The following is a 21,646-nucleotide window of genomic DNA, read 5'->3' on the forward strand; positions in this document are numbered from 1 at the left end:
GCTCATTGCGACTTGTTCTATAAAATCAACTCGATTTTTTAATTTGACGGATATTCATTTTTCCCGCTATAACAAAATGTGGAATTATAGGAACAACTCTTATATCTGATATATACGTTTGTTATACTTAGTCAGCTTGAAATTCTATGTCAAAATCCTCTTGGAACATTTTGAGTGCTATTTATGGATAACACCTACATTACGACCCCTCCTGATTTTACATTAAATTTATTTTTTTAATATTTTGATGGTTATTTGTAATTTGACTTTGAGGAATATAACTGAGAAAAAATAGGGGAGAAAAGAGAATTGAGAAGCATTCAAGGAAGTGTGAGAAGGTAAGTATGAGATAGTATCGATGGCTATAGAGATCGTACAGAAAATATATTACCTGTCAAGGCTGCTTTTTCCCAACCACTTTAGGTTTCAAATTATGCTGGAAAGTGATGTAAAGTGAGCACCCACTAGTCTGTGCCGTCTGTAGGCCAGGGCTGGGCAGCGACACAGGAGATGCTTAATTGTCTCCGTCTCTTCCTCGTCAATGCAGAGTTTACAGTAATCAGTAACATCATGGTCCTATTTACTGGTAATGGTCCTGATATTGAAATGACCAGTAATGATTCCTGTCATTACTCTTATTTCAGCTTTGCTCAGGTTCAGCAGTGAGTGTGTCCTTTTAGTAGACAGAATCGACCAAATATATCATGACACATTGCATCTGGGTTCGTCGTCTTTCGTCGAAGAACGCCTCGAAGTTCCGATAAAGATCACATATGGGTGGTTTGATTGAGCGATCAATTGCTAGATCTGTAGATTGAGATTCTCGTCTAGCTAATTCGTCTACTCTTTCATTGCCCATGATATCGCGGTGTCTTGGTACCCAACACAGCCGATAGCTGTTCCAAAACTGTTATACACTTGACGACGGCTTCAGATTTGATGTAAGAGGATTTGATGGCTTTAAGAGCCGCTTGACTATCCACAAAGATAGTCACCGGTTCAATGATCTCTCCATCCGCTGCCTTCCAAATCGCATAGATTTCAGATTGGAAAACACTACAGTTGCTATCCAGCTTGTAGGCAAGCTCGAGGACTAGCCTTTCACAGTAGACGCCAGCCCCATGTTCGCTCGATTTCTATTAAATTGTGCACAAAATAGATTTTTATCCGATTGAGATGTTTTGCACATGCTGTGCTGCAGAATACCGAATGCCGTCGGTCGGTTTTGTTTTAAATAGATCTTATATAATTACAATAATAAATATTCATTTTTATAAAAACAACAAACTGGGACATCATATGTTTTCCGATTTCATATACATAAATGGAACACAAAAATCTCTATGTCAACATGCTACGAACATGCTACATCTTGGCGTCTAAAAATGTTTTATATTTCCCAACTCAAAAATGCCTTATTTAAACATTGTGTTATTTCATTGTAATTACCAAATACCCGATGTCACATTACCAATGTTGTCAACCCCTTAAATACCCACCATTCCAGCGATTTTTAACACTCAATAACAAAATATTGTACAATTTCATAAAGTTGACAACATTGTCGAAACGTCAAACGTTTGTTGCTGCTTCATGGAAAGCAGGAGAAAACTACTTATTTACATCGGGAGACCAGGAAACATTCGATTGTTTAGTAGTTAGTAGTTGTTAAAAAATAAAAATGAGCGTGCAACCGGCTAGTACCTCCCAGACGGCAACAACATCACAGGACGCTTGCTATATCTCACTGCTGGGTTTGGCGGAATATTTCCGCACCTCTGAACCACCGAACATTAAGAAGTGTATACAATGTCTACAAGCTTTGTTTACGTTCAATCCTCCGTCAAAAGTGGAGGCTCGCACACATCTACAAATGGGCCAAATACTTATAACCTACACAAACAACACTGACATGGCCCGGGAACATTTGGAAACGGCCTGGAGGTTATCCGAGCCACTGCTAAATTTCGATGATGTGAAATTCGATACGGCATCGATGTTGGCGGAATTGTACAAACAAAACGATCAGATGGCCCTGGCCAAGGCAATGTTGCGAAAGGCCATCGAATTGTCACAAAACAATGTCTACTGGCATTGCAAGTTGCTACTGCAATTGGCCCAGCTGCATGCAAATGACAAGGAATATACTCTAGCTTCAGAGCTGCTTGCAGTGGGGGCCGAGTCGGCGGACGAATCAAGTGCTACATATTTAAAGGTGCTATTTCTGCTATCACGAGCCATGATACTGATGATAGAGCGGAAGACAAACGATGTGCTGGCGTTGTTAAATTCGGCGGGAGCAATAATCGATAATAGCATTTCGAATCCACATCAGAAGGAATATTTGAAAGTGTTCTTTTTGGTGCTACAGGTGTGCTATTATTTGGCCCTCGGCCAGGTGAAAACGGTGAAGCCCAGTTTAAAGCAATTACAAATGTCAATACAAACCATTATGGCACCAAATTGGCCAGCCGATGAAGGTGAGTCGACGAAGAAGAATTTTCTAAAAAATTCGCTTATTTTTTGTTTGCTTCCTTTGTTTTCCAGTGATTTTTGGACAAAACCCCATGGACATGTTTGTATGGCTACCCAAGGAACAACTTTACGTGCTGGTCTATTTGGTAACGGTGTCACATTCAATGATGGCCGGTTACATGGACAAGGCACAAAAGTACACCGAAAAGGCCCTAACCCAAATTGAAAAACTCAAAGCCCAAGATGACAAACCCATTTTGTCCGTTTTCAAGGTGATATTGTTGGAGCACATTGTCATGTGCCGCCTGGTTATGGGTAATCGGGAATTGGCCATTCGTGAAATAGCCATATGTCGTGATGTGTGTATGTCTTCCGGTCCCAAGGGTCAATTAATGCGTAGACATTCGGCGCAGCTGCATTGCTTGGTCGGTCTCTATTCCATGTCGACGAGTTTTTTCGAACATGCCGAACGACAATTTTTGAAATGTGTTAACGAAACGAGTGAGCGGGATTTGAAGCTATTCGCAAATCTAAATTTGGCTATAATATACTTAAGGACAAAACGTGATCAAGATTTGAAACAGATATTGGATGCCGTCTCAACGGAAAATACTCATACGTATAGTTCGCAGGCGTTGATGGGTGGATTCTACTATGTGCAGGGGCTGCATGCCTTTCACAAAGCCAGTTTTCATGAGGCCAAGTGAGTTCAAATGCATTGGTGGATATATTCAGAAAACTTATTTTGAAATTCTCATTACTTTTTTACAGGCGATTCTTGAGGGAGACCCTAAAAATGGCCAATGCCGAAGATTTAAATCGTCTAACGTCCTGTTCATTGGTATTGCTGTCTCATGTTTTCCTTAGTATTGGCAACTCCAAAGAAAGTATGAACATGGTAACACCCGCCATGCAGTTGGCCTCCAAAATTCCCGATATACATGTCCAATTATGGGGATCGGCCATCCTTAAGGATTTACATCGAATGTCCAAAGATGTTCTACACGAAAAAGAGGCCTATGCCAATCATGTAAAATATTCGGAAAATCTTATTGCTGATCAGTTGAGATGTGTTCAGAGTCCACATCATGCGTTAATCGATTGGTTGGACGGTCCACCCAATACAACATTGGCAATTACATCGGGCAAAGAGCAACAACATTTACCTCAAAATGTATTGCCAGCGACCACATCGACAACATCTGCAGTAGCAGCAACAACAATCACCGCGCCAGTGCAACAAATTCCCACGCAACATATACCACAAACGATGCAATTACCAAGTGCAACAGCAGCAACATCAGCTATACAATACGCCGCCGCTGCACCTGCCGCTAATATACCACAACCGACACCAACACAACCACATCAGTCACATATGCAACAATCCGTTATTGTTCCAAGCGTTGCTGCAGCCCATCCCATTCCATCAACATCTAACCAAATTCCACAAAACTTCCATAACATACAACAGGCAGTGGGGCCACAAGTCCATCAGCTGCCACCACAACAATATGGCCAATACTATTAGGTTATGTCATAATACATCATATAGTCATAGGTTAAAAAACTGTTTTTAAAATACAGGTTATTTTTTCGGTTAGATTCGAAATAAAGAAACGAAATGAAATCACTCCTTTTTGTAAAAAAAATATTTTTTTTTATTTCGGATGTGATAGAGCGAAAAAATCTCCATACATTGGTATATATCAAGCTCAACAGGATCTTCTTTTTCCCCTTATTATTCTAAGCCCGTTCCCTTAGCAGTGAACGATACGGATTACCTTTTGCTTTGCGTTTTTATACCCTCACCACACAGTAGTACTACAGGGTATCATGAGAATATGCATAAAACCAATTTCTGAGTCGATTCCGTCCGTCCGTCTGTATGTTAAATTGTAAACAAAGTACAGGTCGCATTTATGATCCGAATTGAATGAAATTTTGCACAGCTCATTAACTTGATCCAGGGACGAACCCTATTGAAATTTGGAAAAATCGGTTCAGATTTATATAGCTCCCATTTATTTCTTCGCCCGATTTAATGTAAGTTGTGCACCAAAGTCTTTCGATTTGGACGAAATTTGGTATAGCGTTCTGAATTGAGCCTAGAATGATGTGTGTTAAGTTTCGTGAAAATCGGTCTAGATATTAATATTGCTCCCATATAAATTTCCGGCGATTTTATGTTAATTGAGCACCAACGACCCTATATATCTTTCGATTTGCATGAAATTTCGCATAGCGTACTGAATTGAGTCTAAAATGATGTGTGTTGAGTTTCGTAAAAGTCGGTTCAGATTTAGATATAGCTCCCATATATATTTTCGTACGATTTTAGGTTAATGGAGCACCAAGCCTCTACATTTCTTTCGATTTGCACGAAATTTGGCATAGCGTACTGAATTAAGCCTGGAATGATGTGTGTTAAGTTTCGTGAAAATCGGGTCAGATTTAGATATAGCTCCCATATATAATTTCGTCCGATTTTAGGTTAATGGAGCTCCAAGGCCTCTAAATTTCATTCGATTTGCACGCAATTTGGCATAGCGTACTGTAATGAGTCTAAAATGATGTGTGTTAAGTTTAGTGAAAATCGGTTTAGATTTAGATATAGCTCTCGTATATATTTTCGTACGATTTTATGTTAATGGAGCACCAAAGCCTCTAAATTTATTTCGATTTGCACGAAATTTCGCATAGCGTACTGAATTGAGTCTAGAATTGTGTGTGCTAAATTTCGTGAAAATCGGTTCAGATTAAGATATAGCTTCTATATATTTATTTCTCCGATTTGATGTTAATGGAGCACCAAAGCCCCTATATTTCTTTCGATTTGCACGAAATTTGGCATAGCGTATGGAAATAAGTGTAGGATTATGTCTGTTAAGTTTCGTGAAAATCGGTTCAGATTTAGATATAGCTCTCATATATTTTTTCGTCCGATTTTATGTAAATAGTGGAACAAAGTCTCTATATTTCATTCGATTTGCACGAAATTTAGCATAGCGTACTGAAATGAGTCTAGAATGATGTGAGTTAAGTTTCATGAAAATCGATTCAAATTTAGATATGGCTCCCATATATATTTTCGTACGATTTTATGTAAATACAATTTTATTTTTTATATTAAAAAATAAACATTTTTATTTCTATTTTTTTTAAATAAAAAAGAGGGAAACAAAACAAATAATTCATATATTTATATGGTATAGTTAAAAAATTCAATTTTTACATATCTAAGGAACATAAAAAGTTTCAATATCTATTCATTTATTTTTTAGATTGAAAAAGGATCATAATCGTCGGCATTTGTATCGATGGGATTAAACGTTTGATAGCGATCTTTTTCACTGTCATCCGAATCTAGTTCATCGAATATGCGAGATTCATCAATATTTGGTGCATTCTCTAATATCGCCTGTAAACGTTGCTGCGGCATTATGTGCTCCAATTCCGATCCAGCAATTGCATTGTAATTAAATTTTAACCAAGAATATTTCGTGGATTCTTGGAGTAGACGGGGCCATGTTACAAATACATTTTTAACTAAACGTATTATGACATTTAAGCCCTTAATTTCATGCGATACTTGTTGGGGATCAATTGAGCCGAGTAAGTTGAGGAATACAACATATTCTTCGTCTTGTATAATGGTGTTGAAAAATACCGATTTTTGTGTTATTTCCAAGTTGTATTCGGTAATGTCAGGGGCATATATTGATATGATAATTAAGCAATCGGTTTCATACCATGTTGTCATTGGGCGTTTATAGAGGGCTTTTAATATTGGCGGTGGGGTTACAATGTAGGAACCATCATCATTTGATGAGCTAATGGAAATCGAGGATGATTTCTTATTATCCGAATCGTCTTCAGTTGTTGTACAATGGTCTTCATCGTCGTCATAATTTGGCAATTTCTTGGTGATTTCAGATTTCTTGGTTAATTCATTTGGGGTTTGCTCTGTTATATTTTTTACTTTATTTTTCTTACCCGCCTCCTCTTCTTTAGTGTTTTCTTTGATTTCTTCAATCACTGTTTTGGCCTCATCCAATAAATTATTATCAAGTTTATCTAATTCATGAGATTTTTCAATACACTCCAATAATTGTTCGAATGTATAAACATCACTAATATCACTTCCACTGGTAGAAGAATTCATTTGAACAATGCCAGATGCTGGCTGTTGAGCTTTAACATCCTCACTGGAATTATCATCATCATCGTCTAAACATAATTTATATTTTAAATAATGTTTATTATCCTCATCCACTGAGGTTATACCCTTGTCGACAAGGGTGCGATTAAACATTTCAGCATGCCGAAAATCACCCGATTTTTCACATTCATACAAAAGGATTTTGTACGAATAAATCGGAAGATTATTTAAACTTAATGACTGTTTTTCCTCCGCCGATCTTTGCTCCACTGCACATGCATACAGATATTCTTTGGTAACTTTATATCGCTTGGCAAAACGATCCATTTGTATGCCAGCCAATGTACAGTGCACAGCCTGATAGGGTATAAACTGGACAATTTCTTCGGTGGTTTCATATAGAAAATCATTATAAAGTTCACTGGATTTGGCATTGGTAAAACAGGCATAGTCACAAAGGAAAAATCGATATAGTCGTTTTTTAACACTATTACCAAATACGCCATGGACCTTGGCTCTCAAATACATATTATCATATTTGACAATACAATTGTGTAGTGGTTCAAAATCGTAAATACGCTTGGGGGGCTCCTTTTCGGCTATGGTCTTTAAATTGGCCACATGACGATTGATTAATTCGTTGAGGTCATCAAACATGGCCATATGCTTTTTATCGATGATTTGTAGGAAAATATTTTCCCAATTGCCATTTTCACTTTCGTCACCAATTTCGACTTTGGTCAGATCATTTAATGGCAACTGGGACCAAAGCTCCTCTCCTTTCGCTTTGTGTTCATTCTGATTGTTGGTGGATGGAGTTGTTAGGGGTAAATAAATCTGAGGAGAATAGAAAAAATTGAAATTAAATTACCATAAGGTGGGTAGTCTTCAAAATATCTAAAATGAGTGTGGAACCTTGCATAGACCTATGTTAAACATGTATCTATATTGAAACTGTTCCAACAATAGGAATTTTATTTTTCGAAAACTCGAAATGTTTACTTTCAAGTTTTTGATAATTACCGGGAAAATCCAACAGATTATGAAAGAGGGCCTAAAAAGGCGGTGTAATATTTCACCTTTTCAAGAATTTTGATAATTTTCGAATTATGATTTCTTGAAATCCTTGTATTTTGGTATATAGTGTCTTCGGCAATATTACTGATAAAATATCGAGGAATATTTTAGTATGCAACTTTAACCCTCAACTGACACATTGAAGGGGTCTTTTCCGTCCCCTTTTCCAAAAGTGATTGAAAACTCATTAAAAACGGTGTTAAAGCTGCTCAGAATATTCTACAGAAATGTTCGCCATAAAGTTTTACTATAAGTCTCAGAATGGACTAAAACTCAAACATCAGCGTAAGTGTGTACTCATGTATACGAAAAGTACTTAGCTGTACTAAATTTGGTACAGTTTGAATTTGGAGGTACGGATGGAGCTGGAAGCCTGAAATTTGAAACTAACATTATTGTCAGAGTGTAGGATAGCGATATGTAGGTAGTTTTGGAAATTTATACCTATGTGTACGAAAAGTACTAAATGGTATTACTTTTGGTACAATTTGGATTTTGGATTTTGAAATGAGGGTCACTGATGGAGTGTAGAATAGATGTAGTATCGGAAAAGTACTAAAGTGTACAAAATTTTGTACAATTTCGTAGCATGTGAATGGATAGAGCTAAAAACTTGAAAGTTGAAATGCGAATTAAGGTTGATAAGTAGAGTCGATATAAGGAGGTGGTTTCGGAAGTGTGTAAACATGTATACGAAAAGTACTTAACTGCACTAAATTTGGTACAATTTGAATTTGGAAGAATTGAGGTATATAAATAGTTTTGGAAATTCGTACTTATGTCTACTAAATGGTACTAAATTTGGTACAATACCGATAGGTCTGGAATCCTGAAATTGAGAAATAATTTCTATTGGATTGTATGATGTAGGTAGTAATGGAAATTTGTACTGTTACTAAATTTCGACATGGCTAAATTGATATAGTATTTTATTCTGATAATGAATAATTTGGTCTATATGGGGTTTTCGAAAAAGATTTCAAGATGTTGCAAACGGAATGACAAATTTAATATATTCTTCACCTTATAGTGGAGGATATAAAAATATATTTGAATAACGAATTTACCTCTCCACGTTCTTTGCCCTCAATTGGGTCCTCGCATTGTAACTCATCCCAATTTTCTTCGTTGTCAAACGATTCCTTTGTTGCACTTTTTGTGGCCTTATACTCCTTTGTATCCAAACTCAGCTTCTCATTTTGATTCCCCTTCGACACACTGCTGCTTTCCTCTTTCTTTTTATACAAATTTTGGTTGTAATTTTGATTTTCTTTCGCAATTCCTCCGCCGCCGCTGCTTCCCATCTCTTTCTCTTGTTTTGTTAGAGAATCATTTGTTACCGAATCAATACTGGTATTTGTCATAGCATCCCCCGTGGAGGATGAGAATTTTATTAAATCACTATGACACGACTCGTAATCTTCCAGGGTGGTATCAATAAGATTGGTAGCCTCACAGCTCATCATGACACTGCTGGCATTGGTCTTTAATAAACCATATTCCATGGCAATATCACGTACATGTTTTCGTTCACCTCCTTTACTGGCCAAGGCAAAGTTTCGTTTTAATAGCGACAACTTCAAATTAACATATGGCCTATAGGTGCCAAGGGTCGACAACTTTTCCATTACCACCAAATTGTTAACCCATATGGTTTGGGCAAAGGCAAATGTCACACCCACCTGGACCACATGATTTGCTTTGATTTCATCCATAATCCAATTTTGTACCTGCTTCGTTGTTTTCGAATCCCAGGTACGTTCATTATCGAATGGCACCACATTCATAAGTCGAATATCGATGGCTTGATAGGGGAATTCTTTGAATTTTTCATCACAAATGAATAGTTCACTACATTTGACGGAATTTATCACAATTCCAACATCGACTAATTTTAGGGTAACTTTTAAATTGGCCTGGACAATATTAAGGTTTTTACCAGCCAAATCGGGAGCTTCAAGGATGCGAGCTCTACGGAAATTATCACCATATTTGTACATACACAAATCATTGATGTATGGTGGCCAATGTAGCGATAGATTATCTTCGTTACGATAATGCTGATCCATTTGTACAGAATATGTTAAATTTTCCCCAGAGCGACGAATTTCCTGCCATTGTGTCGAGTTAGGTGCTTTGTGTAGTAAAAGGCGAGCAGCATAGTGGGTGGGGGAAAATACCTAAAAGAAAAAGAGATAAACATTTAAAAGAAATTTCAAATAAAATACCAAAAACGACGACTGGGCCAGAACTTTTTATAACCTGACACTAAAATCGGTGGACATTCTATATTTTTTAATATATAAAAGAGCTTAGTTATAAGTCAGTGACTGACAGATCATTGACCACGTGAAACGGCTGAAGCTTGAGTGTGGGTTGTTGTTGGTTTGTAGGCGTGAGATAAGGAAATTTTTGGAAATTCGAACCAGAAGGTTACGAAAAGTACTGTAGGTATTTGATAAAACATATATTATTGGACTTCTGATCACATTTGAATCTACATAATGGAAATAAGGAAGAGATTTCGAAAATAAATGCTTGTGAGTATGAATAGTACATGGTGACCTCAATCCCTCACCAAAATCATTTTCTATGGAGCCGAATTTCATTGGACGAGACAGTAACTACATCACGGAAAAGGAGTTCCTTTTGATCAAGAGGAACCACAAATTCATTTGAAGTTTTCTAGGAACTATCCGAATGATATTGCGAGGAATTTCTTGATTGAAAGGACTTGTTGTAGACGTCTAAGCCCTCAGTACCTCCCAAGAGTACTGAGACGTCTCAGACACCAACATCCACGAAGACGGAGGGTAAGGGACTGTCGAAGTAAGCCCGACGGAGAGCCCGTAAAAAGGCCTCCCCTTCTTAAAACTCACCCTCTGCCGAATTGTCGAATCCGATATCTAAGGTTGTAACAATTGGGCAGTTGTTGGTGGATGCGCCAAAGGTAGCGACCCGGGAGCCGAATCTCGATCACGGCCTGCTGCTAAGAGATCCACAAAGTCGAGTTTGCGTCGGTAGTAGTGTCGAAGGAGAAACCTGCTAAGAGCGGTGAGGGTGTGGTGAAAGCCAAACACGCTGCCTAGAAGCAGGTAGTCCAGAAACATATAACGGCGCCTAGCGACTCTGCTGCTCGGCAGGAGGTACTGGATGATCGGCCATTAGCAATCATGGATCGAGCTGACCCTGACGGGGTTGCAAGTCGTCAGTTATTTGAAGGACCTTTTCCTATGTTCAATTGTTTCTAGCTCTTCTTCGTCCTCACATAGACGACAGTAATCCTCTCCGCTGGAGTCCCATTTCGAAGTGAGAGATTGAATCCTGCAGTGACCTGTTATTATCCCCACAATGATTTTTATCTCTCTCTCTCTCTTATTATGTGAAGAAGTTCTTCGTCGAGAGAATTCAGGCCAGATAGCTTTAGAGATTCTGCAACTAGGTTCTCTCGACCATCTGTTACCGACTACCTCGCCGTAGAACAAGAGGATTTTGCCAGATCTCTCAATCGGAAGATTGGACAATTGCGCGCCCCCTCGAACAAGCTCGTCGGCTATCTCGTTTTCTTCTACTACTATGTCCTGGAACCCAACATAAATAAACTCTCCGTCGTATATCATGCAGAGCGGACTTGCAATCAAGTGAGGGGATCCCGTTAGAAGTGAGGGGATACCTGAGCTAACGAGAGCGGAATGGATGGTCTCTAGCTTTACATTGCTGAAAGCTCCCTGAATATCGAGGAACGCTGCCAAGGTGTAGCCAGAGGACTCTATATTCTTCTCAATGCGTTCAAACACCTCATTTAAAGTCATATCCACTGATTTACCTTTGATGTATGCATGCTGGGAGTTGTTAATATAGCTTTGATCAATAGTATTTCTAATTTCTGAGTCTAGTAACCTTTCTAAAGTCTTGAGTAGAAAGGAAGATTACCGGTTGCATACAGGGCAGGCAATCCTAGTCCCATACTGCGTATGTCTTGTGGTGACATCAATTTATGACCGATAGAAATTAAAGCGGATGTAATTTATTTGAAGCCCGTTCTTCTAATATCAACGGAAATATGTCAGATACATTAATATACACAAATCATGGCAATGGTGAGAAGAAAAAGACAAAATCATGGACCTCGTACTTACCTTTAAAATATGTATTCTCAATTCACCATCTGATGGTATATCATCACGATCATCAATTATATCGAAACGTGTCAATTCATGACGTTTATCACAGCGTGTATCATCACATTCGCCAAATTCGAGTAGCTGAGGACATAGCAAAATTCCCTTACACAAGCGTGATTCCTCACGTTCGATAAGAACACGTTTCGACACAGCCAATATGTCCGAATGTACCGATTGATTATGTTTACGTAAAAAGTCAACTAAACGCGGTAGCTGTAAACTATTATCTTCGTCTAGTAATATCATTGAGTGGGCCGAAGAGGTCGCATCTAGTGATCGTGGCGATGTAGCGGCTATTAGTGGCTGTGGCGGTTGTTCTTCGAATTTTTTTGATACAAAATTATCATAGGTTTGTGCCAATGCTGAGAAACGTGTTGTAAATTGTGTCCATGATGTTGGCATTGAATAGTGTATTAAATTGTAGACATTTTGTATTTTCAATTCGGGAAATCGGGCATCGGTGCAGACGAGAATTTGTGAGGAAACCTGTTGAATGAAGAGAAATGAAATAGAGGGAATTCAAATTCATATTAAAGGAAACTTTTTTGTATATATTCCAATTATTATTTATCCATGTATCCTACTTCCATACTCACTTTCTTCTTCCATTCATCCACGGTGGCTTGTTCGCTATCGGTTGAACGATTATAATAGGGCAAACAAGGATAACCACACTCCGTAATAAATTGCACAACATTGCGTACATCTTCATCACTATTGCACATAATAAGCATACGGCCATGTTCCAAATCTCCCTGTAGACTTTCCGTGCATTTCTTTATGAAACGTAAAATGGTATCATTTTTCTCCTGACTAGATTTCAATTTCACCGATAGTGCAGCTCGTCCATAGACAGCTGCCTCTAAGAAGTCACCAATCAACAGCAAGGGTTGATTTGATTTACGTATTAAACGTATCATAACACCATCCCAATCCCGCGATGTAACAATCAATTGTGGCTGCAACGTTTTAATTTTCGATTTTTTCGACAATTTAAAAACAATACGAACAGCAGACTCAAAATCTTCATGGGAACGTGATAACATAATATCCATATCATCAATGACAATATGTTGTAGGCGTTCACTGTCAAATAGAGGTTCATTGGCATTATCACGCAACAGCCGCAACAGGGATGAAGGTGTTGTGATTAATATACCACACCCATTGAGCAATTGCACCTTGGTATCGATAAAATTACGCATACCATATGAGGGTACACAACTGGGGGCGTCGGCTTTGAGGCCGCTCATTAAACGACGACAATAACCGTTAACCGATTCAACATGTTTCGAAGAGGCCACCAAAATGATGGCAACTGGACCATATGACTCTTTGACACGTTGATAACGACAACAGACTAAGCTACACAGTGCCGGTAGATATGACCATGTTTTACCACTTCTTGCCGGATTTACCACAAACAATGAGTTACCCCGCAAGACATGAGACCACGAGTACACCTGAATGCGATAGACCTTGTTGACGCGCATATTTCGCATTTCTTCATAAATCTCTGGCAGAAATGGGGCCTCTGTCACATTTTCTATTGGTTCCAATGGTACACTGGAATGGGCCAATACCAAATGATCAATGAATTTGGTTTGCATTGCAATTTCACCCTCGATTATGGGCAGATGTTCGGTACGTTTCACTTCCAAAAGAGTATTATAGTTGTACATATTTTTCATATGTTTATTTTCTGGTGATTTTCCGGCTGGTAGGAGAATTTTCTCATCGCTATTGGTAGATGATTTGGAACGTGTCTCGCTATCCGTGAAATCATTTGATGATAGCGAATTGTTGTTATGTGGCGTTCGTTCTATTCGTGTGTATGATACAGCAGATGTTTGAGATCGTTGTGGGCTGGTTATGCTATTCTTTAAATCTAGAATATTTGTATTACCACGTTCCTTTTCCAGCAGATGTTGTTGTAAAATTTCATCAATTTTGGAAATTTGCATTGATGGAGATTTCAATTGTCGATGCTGATGATGTTTTCGCTGTAAATGTTTTTCACTATTTGGCGTTGAGTTTGTTGTGGAGGAACTAATTTTAGGGAAGATAAGAGGAAAATAATAAAAATTGATGTGCGAAATGGGCTAAATGAGATGTGAAAAGTTGTAATCAAATGAAGGACTTAAAAAAAAATAAAAAATGCAGGTTTTCAAATAGACCTTGAAAATATTTAATATTTATTTTTTTATACCCTCCAGCAAAGTATGTAGGTATATTAATTTCGATTTTCCGTTTGTAACACATCGAAATAATCGTATGAAAGTATGGAGATATATTAATTTCGATTTTCCGTTTGTAACACATCGAAATAATCGTTTCCGACCCTATAAAGATCAGCGTAAAATTCTATGACGATCTAAGCTCGTCCATCTGTCTGTTGTAATCACTCTAGAGTCTAAACGATTTGAGATACATCGCCAAAATTGTGCATAAAGTCATCTTTTGTCTGCAGGCAGGTCATGTTCGAAGATGGGCTATATCGGCCCACGTTTAGGCATAGCTCCCATATAAGGGTACCCACCAATTTCTTGAGCGCGTTTTTCAACCGAATTTACTGAAATTTGGTACAACTAAAAATTATAAATATCGGTCCACTTTTTCTGGTAGCCCTTATATAACAGTACCCCCAAATTTTCTGTATTTTGGTTTTGATCGCATTTTTCGACCGAATTGGTTGTAATTTAGTACTTTGAGTTCTTATTCGCTGTAATTTGGTATTTTGTAGTCGTATATGGCAACAAATCTCCCTACCAAAAATTTTTAATATTCACTCCCTCTTACGGTAGTCCCCATTATTTGAATATCCGGTTCAAAAATTATAAAAAACCGGTTCTTTCTTCCTCGATTTTTTGTTTGCTTATTTGATCTAACTATATAGTTTTTAGCAAATAATTCTGACGGATCCGACAGTTCTTCATATTTACTGAATATTGATTTAATTTTTTTACTGAATATTGATTAAATGACACCTGTCATTACTCTAATTTCAGCATTGCTCAGGTTCAACAGTGAGTGTGTCCTTTTGGTTGACAGAGTCGTTGTGTCAGAGTTCATTGGCTCGTTCGTCGAAGAACGCCTCAAAGTTCGAAAAAGATGACAGATGAGTGGTTTGATTGAGCCCTCGATTTCTAGATCTGTAGATTGAGATCATCGTCTGCCTAATTCGTCTGCTCTTTCATTACCCATAATGTCACGGTGTTCTGGTACCCAACACAGCCCATAGCTGTGAGTGTTTCCAAAACTGTTCTACACTCGAGAACGACCTTAGATTTGATATTACAGGATTTGATACCTTTAAGAGCCGCCTGACTATCCACAATTCCAGACTTTTTATCAATTCCGCAGCCTTTTAAATAGCGAAGATTTCAGCTTGATAAACACTACAGTTGCTATCCAGCTTGTAGGTAAGCTCAATACCTAGCCTTTCACAGTAGACGCCAGCCCTTGTACTTTCTTCCATCTTGGATCGATCTGTATAAAAAAACCAGACCGTCCAGGGGAGGGTTGCTACGGTTCCAGTCGTCTCTACTAGTGATAACGACATCTATATCGTCAAATGGCCCACTGTCATACCTAGTTCGTTCAGCATACATCCATGCCCGTAGGTACAATTTCGCCATAGATTTTGTTCATGCAGCCTTAGGGCACTACGCGCGGCATGACACTTAATGCTGAGACACAGAGGCCTTAAGTTCAGCGGCTCTTTGTACCTTGTCTAGTTAGCTGGGTGTCGACTTGTGGCCAAAGCAGTGCAACCAAACAAGGGAACCATAGAAAGGATGGGCTTCACAACCGTGTTATACAACCAGTGTATAGTCGATGATTTTAGCCTCAACTTTTCCCAATGGAGTTCTTGCATGCATAGAGTGCAATCAGCCCTCTTTTCGCTTGTTCCTTAGCGTTCCTATTTAATCGTAATTGACAGTCCAGATTGTGCCAAAGTATTTTACTTCGGGCGACAGATGAAGCTGCACTCCTTCCAGTGTTGGTGGAGCAAAAACGTCGAGCTTACGTTTTCTAGTGAACATTACTAGTTCTGTCTTTGTTGGAGTTACTCCAATGCGGTATCCCCCACATTTGAATTTATAATTCTTCAAATTGGCATTTTATTTATCCAGCAAGTAAGGGTTTCAGGAATGATAACTTTTTTAAGTGAGTGGTTTTCCGACTCAAGTTTAACGTCATTGAAAGCTTCTTCTATATGCGTGCTGCGAATTGCTAACAGAGGTGGTGTCTACATGACGACTCCTAATCTCCAGGTCGATTAATCTTTCGAGAGTCTTGAGGAGAAAGGATGATAGGCTAATGGGGTCTATAGTCCTTTGGTGCAGAGTGACTTGGTATAGATCTTCTCAAGGATCAGATATATACTTGGCAAGGCAAATTGAAGCATCGCCGGTCTGATACCATCTGGACCTGGTTATTTATATGTTTTGAATATGTTGACTGCCCAGCGTATATTATTTCTGCTAACCAACCACCTTGCCAATGAGATCCAAATCAATAGACGCAAGAGGTAGAGTGTCATCACATTCAATGTTGATGGTATGCACATCTTTTCAACCTGGGAAATGAGTCTGAGCTAGGATATTAAGAGTCTCATAACCGGAATTCGCCCACGTTCCATCTTGTTTCTTTATACTCCCGATGGATTTCGGATCTTTGGATAGTAATCTTCGAATTCTAACAGCGTCGTTGACATCTTCTATCGACTCACAGAAATTTATCCAAGACTTTTTCTTTGCACGCTTAATCTCACTCTTGTATTTGTTGAAACTAGCTCTATAGAGGAGTTCCAGTCAATATTGAGTTTTGATTTATGCGCCCTATTGTACAGTCGTCTGGTCGCTTTCCTCAGTTCACCAAGTTCCCTATTCCACCACAATGGTTGAGATTTTTTCCCAGGGTATATAAGAGGACAGGATTCCTTATGGCCAACTGAGAAGGACGTCCGTTAGATTGTTGACGGCCCCATTGAGTACCACATCTGTTTCTAAGTTTGTATTAAGAGTCAGCTGGGAGTTCGTTAGATTCGTGTATTTCTCCCAGTTTGTTCTCCTCGGATTTCGATAAGGCTTTTGTTTACCGCCGTCAAAAGAGACCTCGAAGAAAATCTTTAAATGACCCGAAAATGAACATTCATCAAATACTCTCCAATTGCTAATGCTAGATTTGAGAGGGTTAATGCAATTACCTTCTCTCTATCCCTAATTTTAAATGTCGGATCGCTACCTCTATTACATATACGTAAATTATAGGATAGAATAAAATTGAAAACAGACTCACTTCGTTTCACGATAACGGGTGGTCAATATATGTCACTGTTCGCATCTACTTAATTTAAAATTTAAAAGTGAAGTTGGGATTCATTCATATTAATTAATTAAAATAATTATTAATTAATAAAAAAATAATTTATAAAAATTAAAAATAAATACTGATTCCACACATCCAATCATCAGTGGATTTCTTTTCATCTTCTTTTGGCACGTGCCTTTTATTTCAAATGAAGAAGAAAACATTTTCAATTTCCCCATACCAAGGACACAAATTGCAAACAATAATCACAACAACATTTAAAATAAAAGGCACATTTAAAAGATTCGGTTATGAAATGAAATATTTATTCATAAAAAATAAAGCAATAAGGAACATTGGTATTCAATACCACACAAAACAAAAATTATGAAAAAAAATCAAATATAAAATACTTCAAGCTAAATGCATACAAAACTAAAATGGAATTCACTTTTTTTTTATAGAAAATAGTGTTTATATATAAAATATATATATTAAAAAAATACATTATGAATACTGAAGATTTTTGTAGTAAGACTTTGACTTACGTCGAAATTTCACTGCTATAATTATTGACATCATAGGTGGCCGCCGCTTTGTTAAAGCTATTCTTTATTTTCGGAACTTTCACTTCCCGTTGCTGAGAAGAGTATTTAAGTGGTTGTATTACATTATCGGTATCAGGTATACTGGGTATAGATTGATCAAGGATAGTTTTAATGCTGCCATCTACATTTGGATTTTCGTTTTCTTTACGTTGCATACCAGCCAGTGGGCGAGGAGCTAGACGTTTTGAATTGTGTTTCTGTTTTATAGCTGGTGGTTTTATTTGAAAGAAATCAGATGAGGAACCACTTTCATCATGTTTTGTACTCCTGCCATCATTGGGTATTAAAAATTCTTCCGATGATGATACAGCAGTCTGGTCATCATGCGGCAAATTTTCATGGCGTGTTGTCTTTTTACGATGCCAGTGATTTTCTTCATCACGATATTTTTGTAAACGTGTTATATCAAAACCGGCCGGTACTAATGTCAAACCATCATAGGCACTTTGAGATTCCTGCGTTGGAAAGCGAAACAATATTAGCAAAATATATTTACCACAAAACATCTAATTCTATATTTTACCTTGTCACTACTATTTACAGAATTCTTTGGTTTAGTTTCAAAATCAATTGCCTTGAATATATCAAAAGTATTTCTTGTTTCTTCTTTGGTTGGATTTTCATTAATCTAAAAATAATATATAAATTATTACGTTTTTGCAAAATAGTCAGGCTTAATCCCAGTTTGTTGTTTTTATACAAAAAAAAATATTTCACAAAATTTAAAATTTGGTTTTGAAATAAATTACCTTGAAGCTAGACATTGCCCCAATCAATGAGTTATCGGTGGCGCTACTAATTGTAGATGATAACAATTTACGTCCCATTTCACTGAATTGTTTGCTACAATTATTTCCCACCGACGAATCCTGAGTATCCTTTCGAAAGAAACGACATATTTTATTGGTATTATGTATGGAATTTTGATTTTTGTACTTACTTGTGTTTTATCGAAATTGGAATCATCAATGCCGGTGGCTGTAGATTGCTCCAACCGTTCATATGGATTAAGGGTTGATGGACTTTCTATGGAATGTGGTGTTGTATCGTGCAGTTGATACTGAAATGAATAACAAAACATATATTTTATTAAACAGAAATCGACTCTTTGGTGCAACATAAGCTAAAAATCGGACGAAAATATATATGGGAACTATATCTAAATCTGAAGCGATTTCAATAAAACTTGGTACATGTTAGGCCATCCTTACTTCAGTACGTTGTGCAAAATTTCGTACCAATCGGCCTAAAATTGACTCTTTGGTGCACAAATGGTTAAAAATCGGACGAAAATATGTATGGGAGCTATATCTAAATCTGAACCGATTTCAATAAAACTTGGCACAAGTTTGGCTATCCCAACCTAAATTTGACTCTTTGGGGCACCATTTACTAAAAATCGGACGAAAATATATATGGGAGCTATATCTAAATCTGAACCGATTTCAATACAACTTGGCACACGTTAGGCTATCTCAACTTCAGTATGTTGTGCAAAATTTCGTAACAATCGACCTAATTTTTGACTCTTTGTTGCACCATTTTCTAAAAATCCGAAGAAAATATATATATTTAAATCTGAACCGATTTCAATAAAACTTGGTACATGTTAGGCTATCGTAACTTCAGTACGTTGTGCAAAATTTCATAACAATTTTCCGAAGAAAATATATATGGGAGCTATATCTAAATCAGAACCGGTTTCAATAAAACTTCAGTCTTTGGTGCATAATTTGCTAAAAATCCGAAGAAAATATATATGGGAGCTAAATCTAAATCTGAACCGATTTTAATAAAACTCTATTTTTTATTTTACAGTTTTGTAAATTAATTTAAATCTTACCTTCTGTCGCATGCCAAGTAAACGTTGGGTGCGGGAACTAATCGGAGTACGTGTGCCACCTGAAGGCAAATTCACTTGAGCAGCAGCAGCAGGGACATTTGAAGTAACATTATATGTCTCATCGGAAAATGATTTAGATTCTCGATCTTTTTGCGAATATTTTTTACGTAAATCAATTAAACGTTGCTGGCGCATTGAAATTATACTATCGCCATCGGTGCTACCACCTCCACCGGCTGATACAACAGAAGTGGTTCCGGCATTAGAATTTACCAAATCACGTGGATTTTGTTTCTGACGTTGTTGCTGCTGCTGTTTTCTGGCCTGTTCCAGACGTACATCCGCCAATTTACGTATACGAGAGGAAACATTTGTGGAATTCGTCGATGTGGTAGAAATTATGGTTGGTGCCGCCGGCATGGAAACTTTTGGCTTCGGGGGATTCAGCTGAAACATGTCATTATCATCACCCTGATCTTGCGTGTTCATATTAAATGCAGTTGATTGGGCTCGTGGTGGTAAATTTTGTTTCGAATATTTTTGCTGTTTGATTTTAGTTAATTTACCCGCTTTGCCTAAATAGTTAAGCGGTAGTTCATCGGGATCTTCCTTACGTTTATGTTCATGATGATGATGATGTTGAGCTGGATATTTGGAATCCTTTCTATTCTTTTCATGCACCACGGATACAGAATCATCAAATGTTATATCATCAATGTGATGATCGTGACCACTCTCGGTTCCAGAAGATTCTAAATTTTCCGAGGACGAAGCAATATCAGCAGCAGCATGTTGAGCCATGGCATTTCGGGCACACCAATCTTCAACCTTACGTTTGGCACATTCATCAATAATGGCCGAAGTCATTTTATTATTATGCTCAGCCATGTTGTGTTTAATAGAATTGATTTTGAATTTCGTATTGCGATTATTCGATAGCCAAGGGGCAATATTGGTTGTCTTCAATTTGACACACATTTTAGGGAATAGTTGCGGGTCCACATCGATGGCAAATTTGGCCGCTTGTAAATAGGAGTGAGCATTAAATTTGTTGCCTTTGTGATTGGTTATAAATAGATCGCCCCAATGGTGATCGTCGGCCGTTTGAAACTGATCAACAAAAACAATGCACGAAGCATCGGATAATAGTTTTTCCATCATATCACACGACCGCTGTATCCATTCATCCTGTTTTGCCAGAACAATATTACTTTGGATATGATCATATTCCAGCACAGCTGGTTGTATATTGGCCACGCCGCCACGATATACATGACCGATTCGATTGGCCAAGGCCTCAGGTAAATAACGTAAATGCTGACGTTTGGTTAGCAACGGAAAACCGTAGTCTATGGCCCACACGATATACTCTTCTTGTTGCAGTTCGGCAATTTGTAAAATTTCAGCGCGTATGTATTTATTCCAGACGACGAAATTCACGGCGACTATATCGCCCACGACAAGGCGACAACGGTCTGTGGCCGGTTTACCGCGATAGAGAATTTGAAGTCTCTCCTCCATTGTGGACAGGGCATGAAAATTGTCATCTGGTCCGCCAATTTTACGATACCAAAAAAGGTGAGGATTAATGAAATGGGTTATAGCAACCGTATGGTCACCATTTTCAATATTCGTTGTGTCCATCTTCAGATATTTCTTCACTTGGGGGTTTATCCCAAGAGGAATGGCTAGAAAAAAATATTTACGATATAAAATTAAGTATGTATGTAGTTAGGTTAGGTTTGGAGATGAGTAGTCACTAATGTGGGTGCAGCACTCTGAGACCGTCAGGTCCATTGTGATCATTCACGAAAAGAAAAATATATGGAGAGATCTATGGGAAGAGAAGAGAGATGAGAAGCTTACAAGGAAGTGTGAGAAGGTAAGTATCAGATAGCATCGATGGCTATAGAGTTCGGACAAAAAATGTTTACCACAGTAAATGTTTTAATTCTGTGGCCACCACTGTATGTAGTTAGGT

General features: G+C 37.9%; 2 protein-coding genes across 2 annotated transcripts; one reads left to right on the forward strand and one right to left on the reverse strand.

Annotated features, from left to right (window-relative positions):
* The first annotated feature begins 1,681 nt into the window (after nt 1–1,681).
* On the forward strand, nt 1,682–4,006 carry LOC133324086 (MAU2 chromatid cohesion factor homolog). Its single transcript, XM_061532972.1, has 3 exons — nt 1,682–2,480; nt 2,548–3,178; nt 3,247–4,006. The coding sequence occupies exons 1-3, from the start codon at nt 1,682–1,684 to the stop codon at nt 4,004–4,006; spliced, it is 2,190 nt and encodes a 729-aa protein (XP_061388956.1).
* Nucleotides 4,007–5,752: 1,746 nt separating this feature from the next.
* Nucleotides 5,753–21,309, reverse strand: LOC133324087 (uncharacterized). The gene is made up of 9 exons (XM_061532973.1): nt 19,666–21,309; nt 18,763–18,882; nt 18,572–18,700; nt 18,346–18,450; nt 17,763–18,277; nt 12,495–13,947; nt 11,854–12,384; nt 8,782–9,894; nt 5,753–7,474 (listed from the first exon to the last, which is right to left on the reverse strand). Exons 1-9 carry the CDS (start codon nt 21,307–21,309, stop codon nt 5,756–5,758), a joined length of 7,329 nt encoding a protein of 2,442 aa, XP_061388957.1. The 3' UTR covers nt 5,753–5,755.
* Nucleotides 21,310–21,646: the final 337 nt, after the last annotated feature.

The sequence above is a fragment of the Musca vetustissima genome, unplaced genomic scaffold (genome assembly GCF_032173495.1).
Source record: "Musca vetustissima isolate MV318-11 ecotype Yass unplaced genomic scaffold, APGP_CSIRO_Mvet_v1 utg27302, whole genome shotgun sequence".
NCBI lineage: Eukaryota > Metazoa > Arthropoda > Insecta > Diptera > Muscidae > Musca > Musca vetustissima.